The 20,857-nt window shown below is 40.1% G+C and overlaps 1 protein-coding gene across 1 annotated transcript in view; it reads left to right on the top strand.

Annotated features, from left to right (window-relative positions):
• HSPA12A (heat shock protein family A (Hsp70) member 12A) overlaps positions 1–11,812 on the top strand; it is an 86,394-nt gene extending 74,582 nt beyond the window's left edge. The window contains exons 8-12 of the mRNA XM_073354259.2: positions 3,336–3,422; positions 4,019–4,123; positions 5,076–5,334; positions 6,003–6,106; positions 7,419–11,812. Of these exons, the coding sequence (XP_073210360.1) occupies positions 3,336–3,422; positions 4,019–4,123; positions 5,076–5,334; positions 6,003–6,106; positions 7,419–8,053 (1,190 nt within the window). The 3' untranslated portion in view covers positions 8,054–11,812. The remainder of the gene's footprint in view (positions 1–3,335; positions 3,423–4,018; positions 4,124–5,075; positions 5,335–6,002; positions 6,107–7,418) is intronic.
• The last annotated feature ends 9,045 nt before the right edge of the window (positions 11,813–20,857 follow it).

Consider the following 20,857-nt stretch of genomic DNA (forward strand, 5'->3'; position numbering starts at 1 on the left):
GATTATCATTGCCTCTTTGTGTTAGTGGAACATTTCAGGCTAGTATAGAAAAACTTCTCTATTTACTTTAATTTGACTATTTTGGGCACTGATCCTGCAAACGCTTGTGCTCAGTGCTTAACTTTAAGCATGCAGGTAGCATGATTGACTTTATTGGGACATGAGGGACTACTCACAGGTTTGAAGTTAAGCAAAGGCATAGTGTTTGCAGGATTGGGACCTTACTGTTTTAATGTAATAGCTAATTGTTTTCTAGTGCAGATTTAACTTTATTTTTGTGAGCCAACCATGATGTGTTAAACTAGCTATATTAATTTAACAAGGGATTACACTTGAATTTGCCATCAGACCTTTAATGTTTCTGGAATTTTTGTCAAAAGTTGGGCACTTGGTGATTTTTGGTTCACAATTACATTGGTCACCATGAAATAGTCAGCATTCACCAGTAGTTAGCAAAACTGTGCTACGTGATACGGCATAGCATGTTCTCTGAACTTCGAACAGAAACTAAGTATTGTGCTTCAGATATCATGGTGTGTTATCTATTGTTACTGTGAATGTTGAGTTTTTACTAGCTCCCATGGTAGGTTTGATGCAGACTCATTTACACTGAGAGGCAGACTATGGAGTGTAATTTAACTGGTTTGCAGATGGATCATCTTTCACTGCAGAAGTTTTTGAAAACTGTCATTCTGATTGAGTCTGAAGTTAGGCAGTAAAGATGGGACAAGTTTTGATGGTAATGTAAAGATCCAAATTATCTGCTAGTGTAAATTGGTGCACTCCATTGACAGTTGTGGAGTTGTGCCAGTTTACCCCCGCAGAGAATTTGGCAAAAGATCTTATATTTTGCATGTTTTCCAGCTCAAAACAGCAAAAACAAATGGAAGATTCTGCTAATAAACCCATTCAAAACATTTTATTTCTCCCTGTCCTTAATGGAAGCCATTTTTTTTTAGTTGACAGGATGTGATGACCCAGTTTGCCCCCAGAAATTTCATAATTAATTAAACTGATTGAGTCCTTTTAATAAAATAGCATGTCTTATTTCTCTAGGTGAAATAATATTTAGCCACCACAATTTGAGCCCTGACCGTGCCACAAAGACCCTGATGCAGGTTTATTCAATAGTACCCCAGGTAAAATTTTCACCGTAGCACAAAGCTATAAAGAGGCTTTGCTCAGGGGTGTCTCTTAATGGGCAGGAGGACAGAAGCATCCCTCCTGTGCCTAGATCACAGAACTTCTTCACAGCTGGAGCCTGAGAAACTGTGCACCCCTAAGCAAGCAATTTTTGGCTGGTGCAACCATGTATTTGTCAATGCATTGGTCTTGCCTCTGCACCTGTCCTCTGGCTGCCATCCTTATTCAGAATGGTGTAGCCCCTGCAGAGCACAGTTCTTACTGAACATAGGGTGCAAACCTGTGTGTGGGTTCACACATTCTGCCCCATCCTCTGTGTAGCTGAGCCACATGCTCAGGACCTTCCGTGACCCCTTACTTGGGCCGCCAGGGCATCTATCCCTATGCAAATGAAAACATTTTGTTGTTTGGTTAAAGGGAGCTACAGGGCTGGGCTGTTGGGCAAAATCTGTTCACAAAGTCATGGGATTCTGTCAAAAGTCTTTTTACAGTTATCTTTCTTTACTTAATAAGGTAAAAGCTGGTATAGACTAAAAGGATTTAATTCAGTTAGAATTAATAGAAACAAGGCGTTGAACGAATTAATTTGGGATTTTATCTAAAATTCAATAAAAGCATGGCAGGTACCCAAGCAAAGCTGAGAAGAGGTCAAGAAGGAAAATCCTTTAAACATAAACAGAAAGAAGCATTTCAAGGACTATTTTAGTTCTGTGTAGTCAAAACAAAGGTTGTAGTCTTCAGAATACTGAGGATAAATTTGCATTAGGAGAGGAAGCATAATCTAATGGTTAAAGGAATGTATCTCAGGTCTGATCCAATGCCTTTTAAAATCAGTGGAAAGGCTCCCATTGACTTCAGTGGGTATTGGATCAGGCCCTTCCTTGGATTCGATCCCTTGTTCTGTTATTGACTCCGGTGTCACTTAACCTTTCTGTGTCTGCTTCTCAACTTGTAAAATGAGGATAATATTATTTGCTTGCATCACAGGAGAACTGAAGTTTTATTCTTTGGCTTTTGAAATCCTCTTGATATCCTCAAATGGAAGACACTATAGAAATGTGAAGTGTATTATCATTAGCTAGCAAAATATAAATGTCTTCTTATATACAATAAATGTACCTTTTTTTCTAATATTAGATAGAATTTTTTTAGATGAAATAATATTTTGCTATACCATAGAATGTGTCTGCATTTTTCTGTAGTATCATATAGATGAGTGAAAGTTACATTGGAAATGATTTAGTAGTCATTTAGTTGCACAAGCTAGGTTTAGAAATACTTTAGTGAGACACTTAGCAAATCACATTACATATTTTAAATGTCTTTGTGGAGATTAATGTTCATAAAATGCATTATTGCTATAACTATGTGTTACTGGACTAGACTTCATTTTTAAATCATATGTATTTAAATTGACCTATGCTGGTATATGCAGATATGTAATGGGCCAAATCCTACAGGTCCTCCATCAAGCAAAACTCTAACTGGAATCCAGTGGGAGGTATGGCTGAGTAAAATGAGCAGGATTTACTCCTACAACCCAGGTCCATAGCACAAACCTGACAAAGGCCAAGATTTTCAGAAATAACTAATGATTATGGGTGCTCAAATGGAGATATTTTGAAGGGTCCTAATTTTTAGAAGGGACTGAGCACCTACCCTCCAAAAACTGGGCTCCCTTGAGGTATCTCATCTTAAGCAACCAAAAATGGGGGCACCCAAAATCAGTAATGACTTTTGAAAATCTTGGCCAAAGTGTCCCTTCAATTCCTAGACAGTTTTAAAGTCAAGTCTTGATTATTTTATTATGCTTCAAGTATGCCACCTACTGGCAAAAGTGCATCTTGGCATTTCTAGAACCAAAAAATGTGTCTGTATGTAAATATTTCATTTTGTTAATTAAAAATATAATAAATATGTATTACAAAGAAAGCTTTCTATTATTCTTAGAGGAATATTTGAAATCCAATTATTCTAAGTAAAGAATAGAATATCTGATATTTTTCTTTCCAGAACTCAGTTTGTAAATTCCTAATTCTAGTACAGCAATTTTTGTTCATCTGTTTTGTTAGAACCTTATTGAATGATACATAGAAAGCTCTCATTCTGCTTGTGCTTGCTTCCTGCACTGTATGTCATCAGCTTGTTCCTGCTTTCTAATGCTTAGTAATTTTCTCTCTGTCAATGATTAGCTAAAGAACACATCCGTCGTAATCGGCAGAGCCGCACCTTTTTGGTGGAAAATGTCATAGGAGAGATCTGGTCCGAGTTGGAAGAAGGTAGCGTCCTTTTGTGACTTATCTTTGCTCTTGCTGGTTTTATATTGCTGGCAAAAAACCCAGAAACCTTTCCCATAAATTTGTTATGTGCTTTTGGTATTCTCAAAATGACTGTATTTTCCTTTAAATTACAAAGCATGCTCTGCTCTTAGTCTACAAGGCTGAGCGAGAATTTTGCATGCTCTAGAGAAGCACATATTATTAAGTTGATGGGTTGTAAAAAGGATGAACCCAGATTTTAAAACACAAGCCAGGGCATAATGTCCTCAGAATACACCTCGTAAGTAAGTTGGTACTGTAACATTTCTGCAGAACTGTTCACGCGATGGCACGCACAATTCCACTTATCACAAAGATACATTCTCCCCACATGGGTGCTTAAATCTGTAGCACACAAGTTTCACTTCCATTATAAATCACTGCAAATTATTCCATTAGGAACTGCTAATTTTCAAGCCAGATGTTCCCAGTACACATGTTCATGGCTTTCTGCTCGGGATGCCCGGAGTATTAGTATTTAGTATTGCTTAAGTATTAGTAGACTGTTGTGTTGATGCCGATGAAAATGATGTATGCTTGTTCCTGTTGCTTCATAGGTGACCGGTACATAGTTGTTGACAGTGGAGGAGGCACAGTGGATCTCACTGTCCATCAGATCAGGCTACCTGAAGGACACCTGAAGGAACTGTACAAGGCAACTGGTAAAATTACAAGCGAAATGAGTAGTGAATAATGTATAGTACTTGGAGTTTGATCTTACACCCTTACTACCAGTAAGGATGCTGTAATTCAAAAGGTCTTGCTAATTTCATGTGATTTCTGAACTGCTAGTCAGTAGATAGTGTTAAATAATATTGTGTATATGTTTACTATGAGAAAAGTAAAACATCGCCAGCATTGGTCTGACTTCCATCACTCACACGCTAGCCATCTCTCCTCTCATTTAATCTCTCATAGGTCATCTCTAAACTGTGGTGACCTGCCTGGGCATTTAGGGGGTCACTATATGGCTGGCTGATAGTCAGAACAAAAGATTGTTGTAAAGTCCCACCAGGCTATTAACCGAGTGATTTGTTAGAATAACAGTATTCTCCCGCAGATTCATGTAGAATCACACATGCACCATTAAGTTCGAGAGGTAGAGCACTGAGATGGGTCCATCACCCTGGTGAGAAAGGTGTGCCCCTATCTCAAATCAAATGACATGGTGATTGGTCCATGGCCAGGAAGTAAAATTCAACTCCCCAAGTTACATTCCCATCCCCAACTCCAGATCCAGTTGAGCTTTGCCATTAGCTACCTGAGACAATCCCTTAGTTGTCATAGCACCTGGGACCAACAATCCTGGGTTGGTCCTCTTCTGTATGAGTCCTGAACTCTCAGCCTTGGTGACTCCAGTGTCACCAAAGAGGAACCCAGCATATGTCTTTCTCTGTGCAGCAGGGCAACTTATTCATGAATACAAGCTCCAGCTTGATCTCCTCATATACAAGAGAGTGTTTCCCTGACAGTGAAAATACACTTATCATGCTCTGGATCATTGCATTTTATCATCTGCTTAGCTATGTCAGTATGATCTGGATTTGTATATGATGGGCTCAAATTCTAATTAGCGACACAATATGTTAAAGATATGTTTTGTTTCTAACACAGGTGGGCCATATGGTTCTGTAGGCGTGGACTACGAGTTTGAAAAACTCCTGTGTAAAATATTTGGAGAGGATTTTATTGAACAATTTAAAATCAAGCGTCCTGCTGCTTGGGTGGATCTGATGATAGCGTTTGAGTCCCGTAAAAGGGCAGCAGCCCCAGACAGAACCAATCCACTGAATATCACTCTGCCTTTCTCCTTCATTGACTATTATAAGAAGTTTCGAGGTCACAGCGTGGAACATGCTTTAAGGAAAAGCAAGTAAGTAGGCAACTGAACCTGGATAGATTCATAATTAACTACTCACTGCTGGAAAGAATAATAATTAAAATATCCTAATTACAAGTAGCATAATAGATTGTAGTGAGAAAATGTAATCTAATGATGGGAAAATCATACTGCCTCAGATACAGTTACCAGAAAATAAAGTTATATTCTAGCTTTTCTTAAGAGTTTTTTCCGAAACACTTGCATCCTGCTGTAGACGTCTTTCTGCAAGTTCCATTAGACCATCTTCACTTATATGGCACCATTTCCTAAGGTTCCACACTGAGACAGTCTCCTGTATTTCTGGCCATATTCAGTGCGGCTAAGAGTCACCTTCCCATTTATCTGATTCTGGGCTGACCAGAAACCACAAGAGCATCTGGTGTAATTTAAAGCAGCCCACACCAACTGTAGCAGTTCCATAGAGAGTTTCACCCTTTACACACCCTGGGCCCAGCATGCCCTTCATACAGTGGGTTGCAGGAGCCAGTGGGACACAGCTGTGGGATATAGCTGGCCATTTGACGTACCTCAAGTGACGTACTTAATGTAGAGGCTGTAAATCTGTGAATTTCTTGTCAGCCATGTACTACTGCTCAAGTACTGTCTTACTCTTAACATTAGAACTCATTTTAACAGCCTCCTTTGCTCTTTTGTTGCAGCGTGGATTTTGTCAAGTGGTCCTCCCAAGGAATGCTAAGGATGAGTCCAGATGCAATGAATGCCCTTTTCAAACCTACAATTGACCAGATCATTCAACATCTTAGTATGTATCAAGGTGTCATGAGTCTGTGACTGGACGTAAATTGAAGTTTGATTTATCCAAATACTCATCTATCACAGCCCCCAAACTGGGAATTACATTCAGTGGGGTAATTTGACCCCACAAATTGGGGGTGAGGAATTTAAGTCCCCCAAATTACCCCAAAAATTACTATCAGGGTTGCTCCAAGTCAGCTAGTATCTTAATAGATATTTCTAGCTATTCTGTAGCTGTTGACCAGGCAATCAGTACTAAAGCTGCATACATTTTATTTCCTCTTGAGCTTTCAGGAATATAAATCATTAGAAGATTGAAACCTAATTAATAGTCAATATCCTTTCTTTCTTTCTTTCTTTCTTTCTTTCTTTCTTTCTTTCTTTCTTTCTTTCTTTCTTTCTATTATATATTAGAATATTTGGAATATAGTGTCCAATTTTGGGCATCCTATATGAAAAAAATCATAATTATATTAGAGCACGGCATAATAAGGCAACTAATATAAATGCAGCAAAATAGCTTATATATGAATAGAAAATGAGAGAACTAGGATTATTTTGTTTTGACAGATAATTGAGACAGTATGATTGAAGCGTTTAAACTAGGTACAGGTAAATGTAACATTAAATTTAATAGATATGAGTTTTTTGGATAGACTAGAACTAGAGAACATGGGTTTAAGTAAAGAGGGAACATATGTAAGAAGGATTTAAGGAGGTATTATTTTGCAGGTGGAATACATTTCAGTTGAGAAGGTGGAATCAGAATTATTAATATATTTTAAAATTGGGTGATTATATGTAATGTAATCAAGGGAGCATTAGTCAGTTTTGCCTGGGAATACCTGGCTGCTGTCTTGGATGTCAGGAGCTCATGGGGGATATTTCATCTAGCAGGCTTCCCTCTCTGCCCCCAGACTGGCTGTTGGATTGGTTTGCACAGAAATGTGCCTGCTTTCATCTAGCAGAAAAAATAAAAATAAAAATATGGCTTAAGAGAAAAATAAGTTTTAAAATGTGTATCTGGACTCTACTACTTCAAAATTTTCTTCTGTTTTGAGGGCCCCCTCAGGCACATCCTCCATGTTAAATACAGGACATTTCTCTCCCGAAACAATAGAATCTTTCAGAACAAAAGACACTTTGGAGGTGTCACAGAGTTTATGGAGCCATTCCAGACACATGCCTTCTTTCTGGTCCTATGTGTGGATATTTGTGATGGGGCGCCCATCGTGTCTCTTGCGAGATTATTTCATGGTCTAATCGGTTTTGCCATTAGGAAGTTTTCCTAGCTGAGCAGGCTTTGTCTTTCTGTTTAGGTGACTTGTTTGAAAAGCCAGAAGTAACCAATGTCAAGTTTCTGTTCCTGGTGGGTGGATTTGCCGAAGCCCCTTTACTCCAACAAGCTGTCCAGAATGCTTTCGGTTCAAAATGTCGAATCATCATTCCTCAGGATGTGGGCCTCACTATCCTCAAAGGCGCTGTCCTTTTTGGCTTAGACCCCGCTGTCATCAAAGTGCGACGTTCCCCTCTGACCTATGGGGTGGGGGTCCTGAATCGGTTTGTGGAAGGAAAGCACCCGCCGGAGAAGCTGCTGGTTAAAGATGGCACACGCTGGTGCACTGACGTCTTCGACAAATTTATCTCAGCCGACCAATCTGTAGCTCTTGGAGAAACAGTGTCACGCAGTTACACACCTGCCAAGCCTTCCCAGTTAGTAATAGTGATCAATATCTACAGCTCAGAGGAAGATAATGTCAGTTTCATCACTGAGCCCAGAGTGAAAAAGTGTGGCACTCTTCGTCTGGATCTCACAGGAACTGATACTTTGGTGCCAACTCGAAGGGAGATCAAAACGCTAATGCAGTTTGGGGACACTGAGATTAAAGCCATGGCCATTGATGTTGCCACTTCTAAGAGTGTCAAAGCTGGTATTGATTTCTTAAATTACTAAAAGTCCCCTCCTACCGTGGTCCATCTGCGAGACTTATTATTTCAGTGTTCCATTTTCTGACTTTCATATATGACACAATCCACTTGAATTTCAGCAGGCTAGATAAGAACAGCCAATAGGTAGAGATATATCAAGGTTTATTTGCCTCTTAAATGGTCTAGTGAGATTTTCAAAAGTCCTAAGAGGTTTAGGAGCACAAGTCCCATTGAAAGTCAATGTTCCTAAATCACTTAGATGCATTTGAAAATCTCACCTCTATTAAATAGTATAAACTTGTCAGGTGCTAAAGATTAAGCTGAAGATTCCAAAATGGTTGCAAAAATTTACTTGCAGGATTGTTGTGGGGATTGGTTATTTGATCAGCACTATCTTCTGACTATGAGAACACATCACTTTTTGCAGTGTTCATTTGTTTTAGGTATTTTGGCCAAATTTTTCCAAATCTGGATGCCTAAAGTTGGGCTCCTAAATCTGTATTTAGGCACATAAGGAATAGAGACCTGATTTTCAAAGATGCTGACACCCACATCTCCCGCTAACTTCACTAGGAATGGACAATATTCACCAATTTGAAATAATCAGGACTCTTCTGTGTTAGGTGCCTGTGTATGGATTTAGGAGCCTAACAGTAAGTACTGAGGTTTGAAAATGTCTGCCTTTATTTCTAAAGCTCTTATTTCTATAAAACTGAACAGCTGTTACCCTGGTTTAGATTTGCAAATTCTCTGATAACAAAGAAACTTTCCATTTTAGGGTTTTTTTTATCAGTATTAATCTGAAATCTATTATTGCATTCTTTGACAAGTTAATCCACTGGTTTATCATTTTGGAAGAGTGCTCAGTTGAGGACTTCCCCAGAAGCGTATACAAGTGAAAAATGGAAAGTTTTCTGGATCAATAATGTTATAAATTTTAAAGTAAACATTTTAGTTGAACAAAATGTATTTTGGAAGTGTGCTGCAGAGGCAGTAAGTAATGTAGGAGACAGAGAACAAAAGCCCCAGGTCATCAATGAGCGCCCGCCAGACACCAGAGTTCAGTGCATGCTTAGGGGTCTGTCTGTAATGCAGGCAGAATACACTACTGTGTGTGGTGTCACCATGCTTTCCAAATGGTACCGCTTTACGAAGATGTCTTCCAACACTCACACAACTGGAGCACCGCAGCTCCAGATAGGGCAGTTTTCATTTTATAAAAAACTACGGACGAGCCAGTTCTGGAACCCTGCATCCCCCATGAACTGGGAAGCTCAGATTCAAATCCAGACCCCCATCTAATCTTGAGGGCTTGGACAAACCTGTAGCATCAGCTGAAAAACACTGATATTTTTAATACTTTTATCATTTTTATTTTAAACAAGGCTGCCCCTTCACCTGCTGCAATGTATTACACTTTCAAGGCATTGAAAGGTTAATTATTTACCGGAACCCTTTTCCTTTAGTTAAGCATAGGTTAAAACCATAGAAGCCATTACTGACGGTTTTTGAAAAAGGAAGCTTTATCAATCACTTTAGTAATTTATGCCCCAATTCTGCACTTCTTACTTGAGGATACTGCTTAATTGGGATTTTGCCTAAGAAAAGAGTGCAGGATTGGGCCCTTATATTCTGCCCTTGAATTCTTTGTCTCTCTCTTGCAGAATTCCCTAGTAGAATGTGAAAAAAATGTACTGAATTAAATAAAAAAGGGACTGGAAAATGCTAGTAACATTATCTGGCTAGGTATTTCTTATAGAGTTACAAACTGCTTGCTAGCATTGTTTCCTGCTACTTGCTCTGCTTAAAGTGTTAAATATAAGATTTCTTTAGGTTGCCTTTCCTGGTTTACAAATAAGAGAACCTTTAAGATGAGTTATGAACAATATAATTTTATGTATATACAATATTTAAATACTGTACAGACTCTTTCTTTCTACAGTGCTATTTTCTTGTATAAAAATGCTCTTCGCCTCTGTTGATTGCATTCCTCTGTTAATTTTAAATAACACAGATTCTCACTCAGCTTTTGTAATTATAGGCTTTTAAAGATGGTAAGATATGGAATGTGTAAGGCTGATCTTATAATAATGGGAGAACAGTGTTGGTGTGTCAGAGAACACAACCGTCTTCCTGCAATGCAAGTCAGACCAGTTGAGCATACTACACAGACATGCTAGTCAGTTGCTGGGGTTTTTGTTTCTTGTTTCAAATGGTCACCATTTCATTTTCAAGAATGCATCATGATAATGAATGACTTCTCCTGTAAAATATGTGAAAATTTAGAACTTATGCCTTGAGACTTCAGATATATGACATGTACTTACCCACCTACCTAGGGAAGGCTATGTATCATGACAGATCCAGGCTATGCCAGCCTGCTTGAGTTGTGGATCTGGCCCAATACTTTGTCTAATAGTGCCAAAATATGACTTGCATAAAGAAAAGCAGGTTTAAGATCCTTACATCCAATGTTAAATTATGTGGGTCCAATTCTGCATAGACTTGTAGCCTGCAGAACTCCATTGATATTAAAATATTTACATGGCCTTAAGTCAGTGCAGAATTAAGGCTAATAATGCCTTGTTACATGGATGCAATGTCCACTGAATGGAGATCCAGCTGGGATTAATTTGTCCCTTTATTTGTGAGTGTTGCTTTCAGCATGTCAGCAGTGAATGAAGGGAGCTCTGCAGCCCCTCAGAAATGTAGCTCCTGAACAACAGTGATTCTCTGCACATTTTATATTCACCTTTTAAAAGATTCAAACTTGATCCAAGCTTTTTGTTGTTTAAAAGATTTTGTTGTTGTGAAATGAGAAGAGTTTCCACACGTTTGCACCCCACCTTCCTCTGCAATCTAATAGGAGCACTGTAAAACTTATTTTCCCAGAACTGAGGATTGCTGAGCAAACGACCACTCAGTCCCCAATTCATTCCCTTGACCTGACCTCCCCAACCCCTCCCCCCGCAAAATAGAAAGTCTAGCCTTTTAGAATTAGAACTAGAATCTTACACTGCAACTACATGCTGTAGTTTGTAGCCCTTTTAAACAACTTCAAAATATAAGTGGCATATGGAAGCCCATTTTAACAACATAAATTGAACCATCTGTTAGGCTGGTAAAACTGGTATGAACTTCAATAGGACAAAAGTTTCTAATTGAGTTGTTTATGGAATAGACATTCAAGTGTATTCTGAAGCAAATTCCCCGCAGAACACTTATCAATAGGCATTTCAGACTACATTGTGCTATTTTAAGCGAACAAACCCTCCAGTCCTTAAGCAAAACTCCCAGTGACTTCAATGGAAGTTCTGCTTGGGTGACAACTTGAGAGTTTGACCTAAAGTTGCTTAGCTCTAGTTTGGAAATTAGTAGCTTGCTGTGGTTGAGTCTGATGAATGTACAATGATGGTAAAGACAGCATGTATCAGTATTCTTACACCGATTTTTCTATACAGGAGATTGAATGCGTTATTATGAGAAGGCCTAATTACATATTGCAGAGATTTAATAGCTGAGATAAGCTGCATATTTATACTACAAAGTGGCTTAAATGGATGAATGGCATAAAAGTTGTTGGGCATAACATTACAGTACTCACCTGCTTGGAGTATTCTTAAACTATATTATAAAATATCAGTCATCGTGGTCTTGTTCACCTCTCTGTGCAAGATAAATTCAAATTTCACCGACCTTTGGAGCAGTTCACAACTTGTTAGGATTGTACCTGAGTACTCTTGTGTCTTCAAAAGTGTCCAATAAAATACAATAAAGCTCTGGATTTTGTGTGATAGAGTGTTTTATTACAGTTCATCTTTGGTTTTAATGGAAAAATTGTTATAAAAAGTACTGCAAATGTTTTTAGAAAGTAGCAGGTTTTAGCATAGATTTAAATATACTTCTCCTGCATTTGCTTATTTTTTAATGTGCACAACAGAGCAAAGATGGCATAGTTTACATATGTTGTAGATTATTAGGAGACTCCTGCTGGTTGATCCAACTCTCTCTATATTGTTAGATATAGCTAAGGCATAAATGGCTTTGTAATGCCAAAAAGCATATTATGCACTCTTGTATACCGCAAAGACATTATGAACAATGAGAGAGAGCTGGGAAATGGTTGGCAGCACAATTAGAGAAGCACATTGCCACAGCTTCTATGTTTTAAGGTACATTAATTACACAACCTCAAGATATTAATTTGAGTTGGCCTCAAGCCTCAGAATTCAGATCAGGATTATAAATATCCCCCATGTTCAGTGGCTCTTTGTATCTATTTGTATTTGTACCCAAATTCGGTGGCTACAGTTTTGATTTGGACTATTCTAAAGATAGGGTCCAGTTGCAAAATTGTGATTCAGTTCTTGATTTGGAGTCTGAGTATTCTAACGCTCAGGTCTGCTGGTTTGATTCAGGCTGATTAACTCAGAACATATTTTGAATATTAAGTTTCTTTGTACCAATCTGAATTTTTTTGCTGTATTTTCAAAACAAGTTTGAAATTGTGCTATTTATACAAGGCGACAAAAATGAGTTAGCGCTCCCATAACAGAAGATACAGCCTTTGATTCTCTATTAGGGCTGAGTTGTGCTCGGACATAGTGGAGAATGGCAGCTGCAGGTACCTGTTTGTAGCTCCCTTACCTTTGGCCATCCAACCCCATTGGAAGTTAAAGCAGCAGGGAGCTATTCTAACTACTGCCGTTAGGATAAACTCCCTTATAGAGCTCACACCAACAGAGGAACAACCACAGCGGTGGGGGCTCCACCATATCTCCTCCTGCTTCTGACCCCATCAGTTTGCCCTAGGCCTACTTACTCCTCCTTATGCTGGGGGATGGGGATGGGGATGCAGCTGACCTAAGAGCTCTTGGGAGACGTAGTCCAGCCCAGAAGCTCAGTCCACAGAGGTCAGTGCGCATGGACACGAGGCGCAGCTGGTGAGGCAAACACAGATTAATGTCAAACTGGCCCAAAATTAAATGTTTAGTTCCACAAAATTAAATGTTTTGATTCAGATCAAAATGAGGGGGAAAATATATTTTGAGGCACATCAGAATTTTCTCACAGGAAATTTAAATGTTGTGAAAACTGCATTTTCCATTGAAAAAACATTCTGATAGAAAATTCCCAACCAGCACTAGTAAGCAGTATACATAATTCATCTTCAGCTTTTCACCGCCTCAAAGGAACATGACAGTGTTGTCCTTTCCCACAATTATTTTAGTATTGGCTCTAGAGCCCCTCACTGACACAGCTAGAAAACACACAAATGTTGTAAAAGGGGTAAATCCCAGAGCATTGTGTCTACTAATGTTAAATGATTCTATAGAATCACTGTCACCTGCTTTGGTGATGGAGTCCATGTAAGAATTTACTGGGATTAGATAGATCATGGAAATTGTAGATGTTTGCACTTGGTCTAGTTATAAAATTAACTGGGTCAAAACGGAAATGTTGACATTCAAGCTTTTGTGAACGGAGGACTTCAAAGCGTTTGTTCTAAACCTTGCTTATGGAGCTCTTTAAACTCAAACAGATCATTTTATAGGATATAATGAATAAATGTATTGGACTCTCAACACTTTAGGCTGCACTTCACATAGATGAACTATGTCTGTGCAATATTTATGCTATAATTCATTTCTCTGTTTATACTGGGGGACTGTACCTTTGAAACAGTGGATAACACAGAAAGCGACCATCACTCATTTCATTCTCTCTGGTCACTCGATTACAGACCTAAAGGTCACAATATTACAACAAAAAGACTTCAAAACCAGACTCCAACGAGAGACTGCTGAATTGGAATTAATTTGCAAACTGGATACAATTAACTTAGGCTTGAATAGAGACTGGGAGTGGATGGGTCATTACACAAAGTAAAACTATATCCCCATGTTTATTCCCCCCGCAACCCCCACTGCTCCTCAGACATTCCTGTTAACTGCTGGCAATGGCCCACCTTGATTATCACTACAAAAGGTTTTCTCCCCCCCCCCACCGCTCTCCTGCTGGTAATAGCCCATCTCAAGTGATCACTCTCCTTACAGTGTGTATGATAACACCCATTGTTTCATGTTCTGTGTGTATATAAATGTCCTCACTGTATTTTCCACTGAATGCATCCGATGAAGTGAGCTGTAGCTCACGAAAGCTTATGCTCAAATAAATCGGTTAGTCTCTAAGGTGCCACAAGTCCTCCTTTTCTTTTTTCATTTCATTCTGTTTTGTCTTCAAGTAGATGATAATCGCCAGCTGTATTAAAATCCAATAAAGATATTTGAAAAAGAATCCATTAGTTAACAAAATTCACCCATAATGACCATTTCTGTCATACTTTGAAACAGCATTTGGAAAATAATATTTCACAAGCTAGCAATCTGGTCAACCATCAAGAGGCGTACAGCAGACAGGAGATGTATCAAAATGACCTCCTCACAGTTGAAGGATATATTTTGCTTCCTGGTTACCGCCAAGGAAAGTGTAATTATTTGTGTGTGTAAGCACAGACTCTGGGTGTGTTGGTGAGTGTAGTAACGGATGCAGGTGTGTGTAGCACAGGTTGTGTGCTTGTTCGAGGGTGCAGCACAGGCTGAGTGAGGTGTACAGTACAGAGTGTTGTTGGGTGTAAGTGGATGTAGCACAAATTAGGTGCTTGTTAAGCCCTGTGCACAGATTGTGAGGGGGAGGGGTGCAGTACAGACTGGATGCGGGTGTGTGCGCAGACTGGATTGCGTGTTCATTAGGGGGTATAGCGCAGGCTGTGTGTGAATTGCGTGTGAAGTAGAGGCTGTTGGATGCAACGGTGTGTGTAGCCCGGATTGGGTGTTCATTAGGGGTGTAGCGCAGGCTGTGTGTAAGTGGAGTGTGCTGTGCAGACTGTTGTTAGATGGAGGACCGTGCAGCCCAGTTTGGTTGTTGGCTAAGGGTGTAGCACAAGTTGTGCGATCGGTTGAGCAGTGGAGGAGGGGGTGACGGTGTGTCACAGACAGAGAGCGGATGCTCTTTGGGGTTACAGTGGCAGTTGTCAGTCCCAGGCACAAATGCTACCTAGTTCTGCTGCTGCCCCGCTCTCTGGGGCTCGGGGCTAGGCCCTGCTGGGTTATCTCCCCAGCACAGCTGCACTCCCAGCCCCCGCTATCCCACCCTGGCTGGCTGAGCTCACAATGCCCTGGCTGGGCACAGGGACTACAGGTGGCAGCTGTCTCGGCAGAGCTCATCCAACTGTGGAGCCTAGCCAGCGGCAGGAGGCGCCTGGTTCATTTGGAGCTGGGGAGAGCTCTGGGTAAGGGGCCCTGGGCTCTAGTACTGATGCCCAGCCCAGTGCCTGTCCCTGCCAGCCGCCCCCTGTAGTGCGGGGCCCAAGTCTGCTCCCACTGGGAGCTTTGCAGGGACTGTAGCAGCAGCAGGAAGCCTTGATACCTCCAGTGCAGGGCTGGGTGAATGCCGGCTGCCAGGGGAATCAATAACAAAGCCCCACTCTGCCTTCAGTGGAAGGTAGCTTCCCCCATGGGCCGTTGCACCAAGCAGCGAACGTTCAGTTCCAGCTGGTGCTTTTTATTGGGCTCCTTAGCTGTGACTCGTTATGTGTGGCCCACCTGAATTTCTCTGAGCTTTTTTATGCCCACAGCATAATCAGCACTATACTAGCTAATGTTGACTTCCACAGACTACTAGCTACAGCATACTAAATGGTAGTTAAAAATAAATAACTAAAAGCCTGGTGGTGTTATACTTAAACACCTCCTCAGAGTCGATTTGTCCCCCTGAGTATAATGCCATTTTTACCTGCACCCTCGAGGCTTGTGAATGAAAGTCCCAGACAAGGTATTTTAATTACATAGAAAAATCCTAAATTAAAAGTTGTAGGCGGGGCTAAGACCCTGGATCCTGCAAACAATTCCGCACATACATCTCAGATTGATAACTCCTTGACGCAAGGACTCTCATTTACTGTAACAATGCTTAGCACGATGGGGCCCATGTCTAGCCAAGACTCCTAGGCATTACCACAGTGTTACTACTGATAATGACAGGTTTCAGATTAGCAGCCGTGTTAGGCTGTATCCGTAAAAAGAACAGGAGGATTTGTGACACGTTAGAGACTAACAAATTTATTAGAACATAAGCTTTCGTGAACTACAGCTCACTTCATCGGATGCATCCGCTGTAGCTCACGAAAGCTTATGCGCTAATAAATTTGTTAGTCTCTAAGGTGCCACAAGTACTCCTTTTCTTTTTACTGATAATGATGATGTGTGTCTGCAGGATCAGGCCCTAAAGCTGCAGGTTTTCTAGATGACATATACAGGCTCTCTTAAGTATTATTATAAACTTTTATTTCCCTAAATTACCCCTGTAGTTTAGCTCAGATGAGTTTTTGTACTTTGACATTTTTCATCTAAGGTGCACAAAATGATTTTCATACAATATGACTCATTACAACAAGCTGTCCTCCTTTGTCCTATCACCCCAGAGGTGTTAACTGCCCACTTCACCTTGAATGGGTTCTTGCAACATGTTAAATCCTTATGCTAAATAATCTGTTCCATTTTGCATTTAGTAGTGACATGCTGACCAACTTTCCCAGACCTGAAAAAGAGCTCTGTGTAGGTCAAAAGCTTGTCTCTCTCACCAAGAGAAATTGGTCCAATAAAAGATATTACCTCACCCATCTTGTCTCTCTGATATCCTGGGACCAACACGTCTGTAACACCACTGGAAATTTAATACATCTAATTCAGTTTCATGTTAGGTATAGGGGTCACTACAGTGGAACACACAGCCACCAACCCCGTGGGTGCTCTGGGGCTGGAGCAGCTACACACGGAAACAATGGTGGGTGCTGAGCACCCATCGGCAGCCCCCCATCAGCTCCTCCCCACCAGCACTTTGGAAAGTCGGCGCCTCTGGTGGAACACAGCCGCTGTTTACAGCCAGTGTTGACCGTTTCACAGCAGCAGCATACCGCACTTAAGGCCAGGAAGAGATGAAGAATATACTGTCCAATAGAAAGAACAAGGGCAATATTTTGATATATTAGAATTTAACCCTCAACCCTTCCAGAAACTGCCTTGGGATCCCTTCCCCTTTCCTTCCTCAAGGGTTGGGTTGTGCGGCTGTGCCACACCAGAGCCGCACTTCAGAGTGGGACAGATCGGCAGCGGCTCCAGGATGCACAATCTGTAAAGTACCCCTGGGATTACAAGAACTACAAGCAAATAAGATCTTACTTAAAATGTGATTGTCATTGTATTTCCAGTGACTTTAATAAAGTTACTTCTGATATACACCAGTCACAAGTAGACCTGTCTACCTTTATAATGTGTATGCACTGATGTCTACACAATACATTGTGTGCTCATACAGCTCCATGCTCAGGACAGCACTGTTCCCTCACAGGTACTTGTCACTGGTATTTACGGGAACTACACTGCTGGTGGTGGGGTTATATCCTGACTTTTCACTTCAACATCCGTACTTCGTTGTGGCATAAGGTACTATTGAGCATATACAAGGATGTCAGAAACTGGCCTTTATTGAATAACTGCAGGGCTGGTATTTTCTAGTCTATACCTGACCCCACAGCTCTTACTGCTAAGCAGTTATTCCTAATGTGTAGCTGACACTTTAATTTCCTTACCTTAAGGTTGTGGCTCTTTTTCTACTAGCTTCTCAGGGGGCAGGTCCTTTCCTTCATTTATGTTATTGCAATGTTAATTTTACAGAGACACTGTTAGAACTTAAGAACAGCCATACTGGGTCAGACCACTGGTCCATCTAGCCCAGTATGCTGTCTTCTGACAGTGGCCAGTGCTTCAGAAGGAATGAACAGAACAGGGCAATTATCGAGTGATCCATCCCTTGTCGTCCGGTCAGTCAATTCTGTCAGTCAGCGATTTAGAGACATCCAGAGCATGGGGTTGTGATGCTGAACATCTTGGCTAATAGCCATCGATGGATCTGTCCTCCATGAACTTCACTAATTCTTTTTTTAATCCAGTTTTACTTTTGGCCTGGCAATGAGTTCCACCGGTTGACTGTGCATTGTGTGACGAAGTATTTCTTTGTGTTTGTTTTAAACCTGCTGCCTATTCATTTAATTGGATGATCTCTGTTTCTTGTGTTATTTGAAGGGTAAATAACACTTTCTTATTTACTTTCTCGACACCATTCATGATTTTATAGATCTTTATCTTATTCCCCCCTCAAATGTCTTTTTTCTAAGCTAAACAGTCCCAATCTTTTTAATCCCCCCTCATATGGAAGCTGTTCCATACCTCTGATCATTTGTGTTGCCCTTCTCTATACCTTTTCCAATTCTAATATAGCCTTTTGGACATGGGGAGATTAGAAGTGCACTCAGTAGTCAGGCTATGGGCGTACCATGGATTTATACAGTGGCATGATATTGTCTGTGTTATTATCTATCTTTTTCCTTGTGGTTCTGTTATCTTTTTTGACTGCCGCTACGTGTTGAACAGGTGCTTTGAGAGAACAATCCATGGTGACTCCGAGATCTCTTCCTTGAGTGGTAACAGCTAACTTAGAACCCATCATTTTATATGTAGAGTAGAAATTATGTTTTCCAATGTGCATTACTTTGAATTTACAACACTGAATTTAATCTGTCATTATGTTGCCCAGTCGCTCCATTTTGTGGGATCTCTTTGTAACACTTCACAGTTAACTATTTTGAGTAATTTAGTATCAGCTGCAAACTTTGCCACCTCACTGTTTACCCCCTTTTCCAGATCATTTATAAATATGTTAAATAGGACCAGTCCCAGTACAGATCCTTTATTGCAGGTATCATTCCACCTGTCCCAAGAGGTATGACTTTTCCCTGGTGTATTGTTTCTTCTGGCATGTCATTGCTGTTTTTTGGTCCAATTTCTTCAGGTTATTGTATAGTCAGGAATTTGCTCATGGTGGAGTTGTCAGTGTCATCTAGATTTCCATTAAGAAAACGAGTGGAGGCACAGTGATCACCTTTAAAACCTTGTTGATTTTGCCTTATGTAAATAGAGATAGTTACTTCAGTGCAATATTTGCAGCTATACTTGTAGGAAATACTTGAAATACTGCGAATACAGAAGTAATATTAACTTAGGCATGATCTAAAGCCTAAATATAATTTAACTAAGGCATTACCTCAAACAGCAGGCTAGGGCATAAGAGGGCCTATGTACGTATTTCAGTAGTGTAAAAATAATGTATGCATATCTGGCCAGTATTTTCCCTGGTACCTTAATGTTCCTTTCCAGGTATCTTAATTTAATTGCACAAAAAACTTGTGATTTAGCTGTATATTTTTCAAAATTCTATTGCATGGCATTGCTTAGTAGAAAAAGTGAATATTAAAAGAGAAGTATAGTATATTCTGTTCCTGATTACACTGGAGTAATATTATTGAGTTCAGATGGCTGCAGTGAAGTTACTCTGAGGTTACACCAATGTAATAGATAACCTGAATTCAGCCCATTAGCTGAGTTTTAAGATTGCCTAATATTTATTCTTAGGAATATAACAGATGTGTCATGAACTGGCTTAATTGATATTAGGATATAAGTTCACATATAAATGTCCATTTTCTTTCAAACAGGTATAGAGAGAGCATGAAACCAAATCAAAATCCCGTGGATGTGTGCAATCCTCTGATACCTGGATACACAGGTAAATAATGTGTTTGGGCCACATCCTGACCTCCTTTCTCAGCTTTAAACCCAACTTAACTGGCCAGTGGAGGATTCCCCTACATCGTGGAAAATCCCCTGGTGACAAAGAGCTGCAATAGCAGCTACCGTATCATGATCCTCTGCTCTATTTTACCATAGGGATCAGGCCAAAACCTGGCAGCCCTGGAGTTGGGGGAATGTAAACATGCCTTAAAATCGCCCCCTCCCTAGACTTTCAACATGCACAGCTCAGCTGATCTGGCGAATTTGGGCCAGAATAGTAGCTTTGCATTTGAATTTACTTTCTTGGATTAGTTCACTTAAGAGCTGGACCTGATCCACAACATTTGGACCTGGAACTAAACCACCCCAATGTTCAGAGATAGTTCAGAACCAGGATTTTGGCTCATCCAAACTTACAGAGTTAGTGGTCAGTTGCAAAGTTCAGACTGACAAAATTCAGGGACAGTTGGGAGTGGGGTTTTCGTTCAGCCCCATCCAATTTAAATCAGATTCTTATCTCTATTTCTTTAGCATTTAATATAGTCATAATAGATTCCGGTTCAATGTTAAAGGAATATGTAGTTGTGCTATATGCATCTATTCTTTATAATGAAAATAAGTTATTACATGATGAAAGTCTGCGTTGGGGGTTGGTCTCCCATATAAAAGACCTACATCTACTTCTTATAATTCAGGAGTTCATTTTAATACAATTTCCAACCAAAATGAATGATCTGAAACTGCATTTTCAAAGCATCTTGTAAAAGAAGGACAATAAAAAAAAAAAGAAGCATTTCAAACCACCCTTCAGGCTGACATTTTGGTACAGTAAAGAGAATTGCTGTTAGCAGAATTGATATGTCATAAGGGGGTTGTACTTTCATAGCCCTTGTCAAAATGTGGCTTGTTTCTAAGGTCATAGGAGATCACTGTGGTTGTAACCATCTATATAATTTCAGTGTACGTGTGTAATGTGAAGAACTAAGAATGGCAGACAATGTTCTATGGTTGTTTGATAATTTCACTCTTTCTGTAAATGCTTGCAATATGTTCCATTAGATTTTGTGAGCTTTTAACATTTATTCTGCTTACTCTTTTAGGCTATGTCCCCCAAAGATTCTATAGAATTGGCACTAGTTATG

Source organism: Lepidochelys kempii, chromosome 7 (genome assembly GCF_965140285.1).
Source record: "Lepidochelys kempii isolate rLepKem1 chromosome 7, rLepKem1.hap1, whole genome shotgun sequence".
In the NCBI taxonomy this organism is placed as follows: Eukaryota; Metazoa; Chordata; order Testudines; family Cheloniidae; genus Lepidochelys; species Lepidochelys kempii.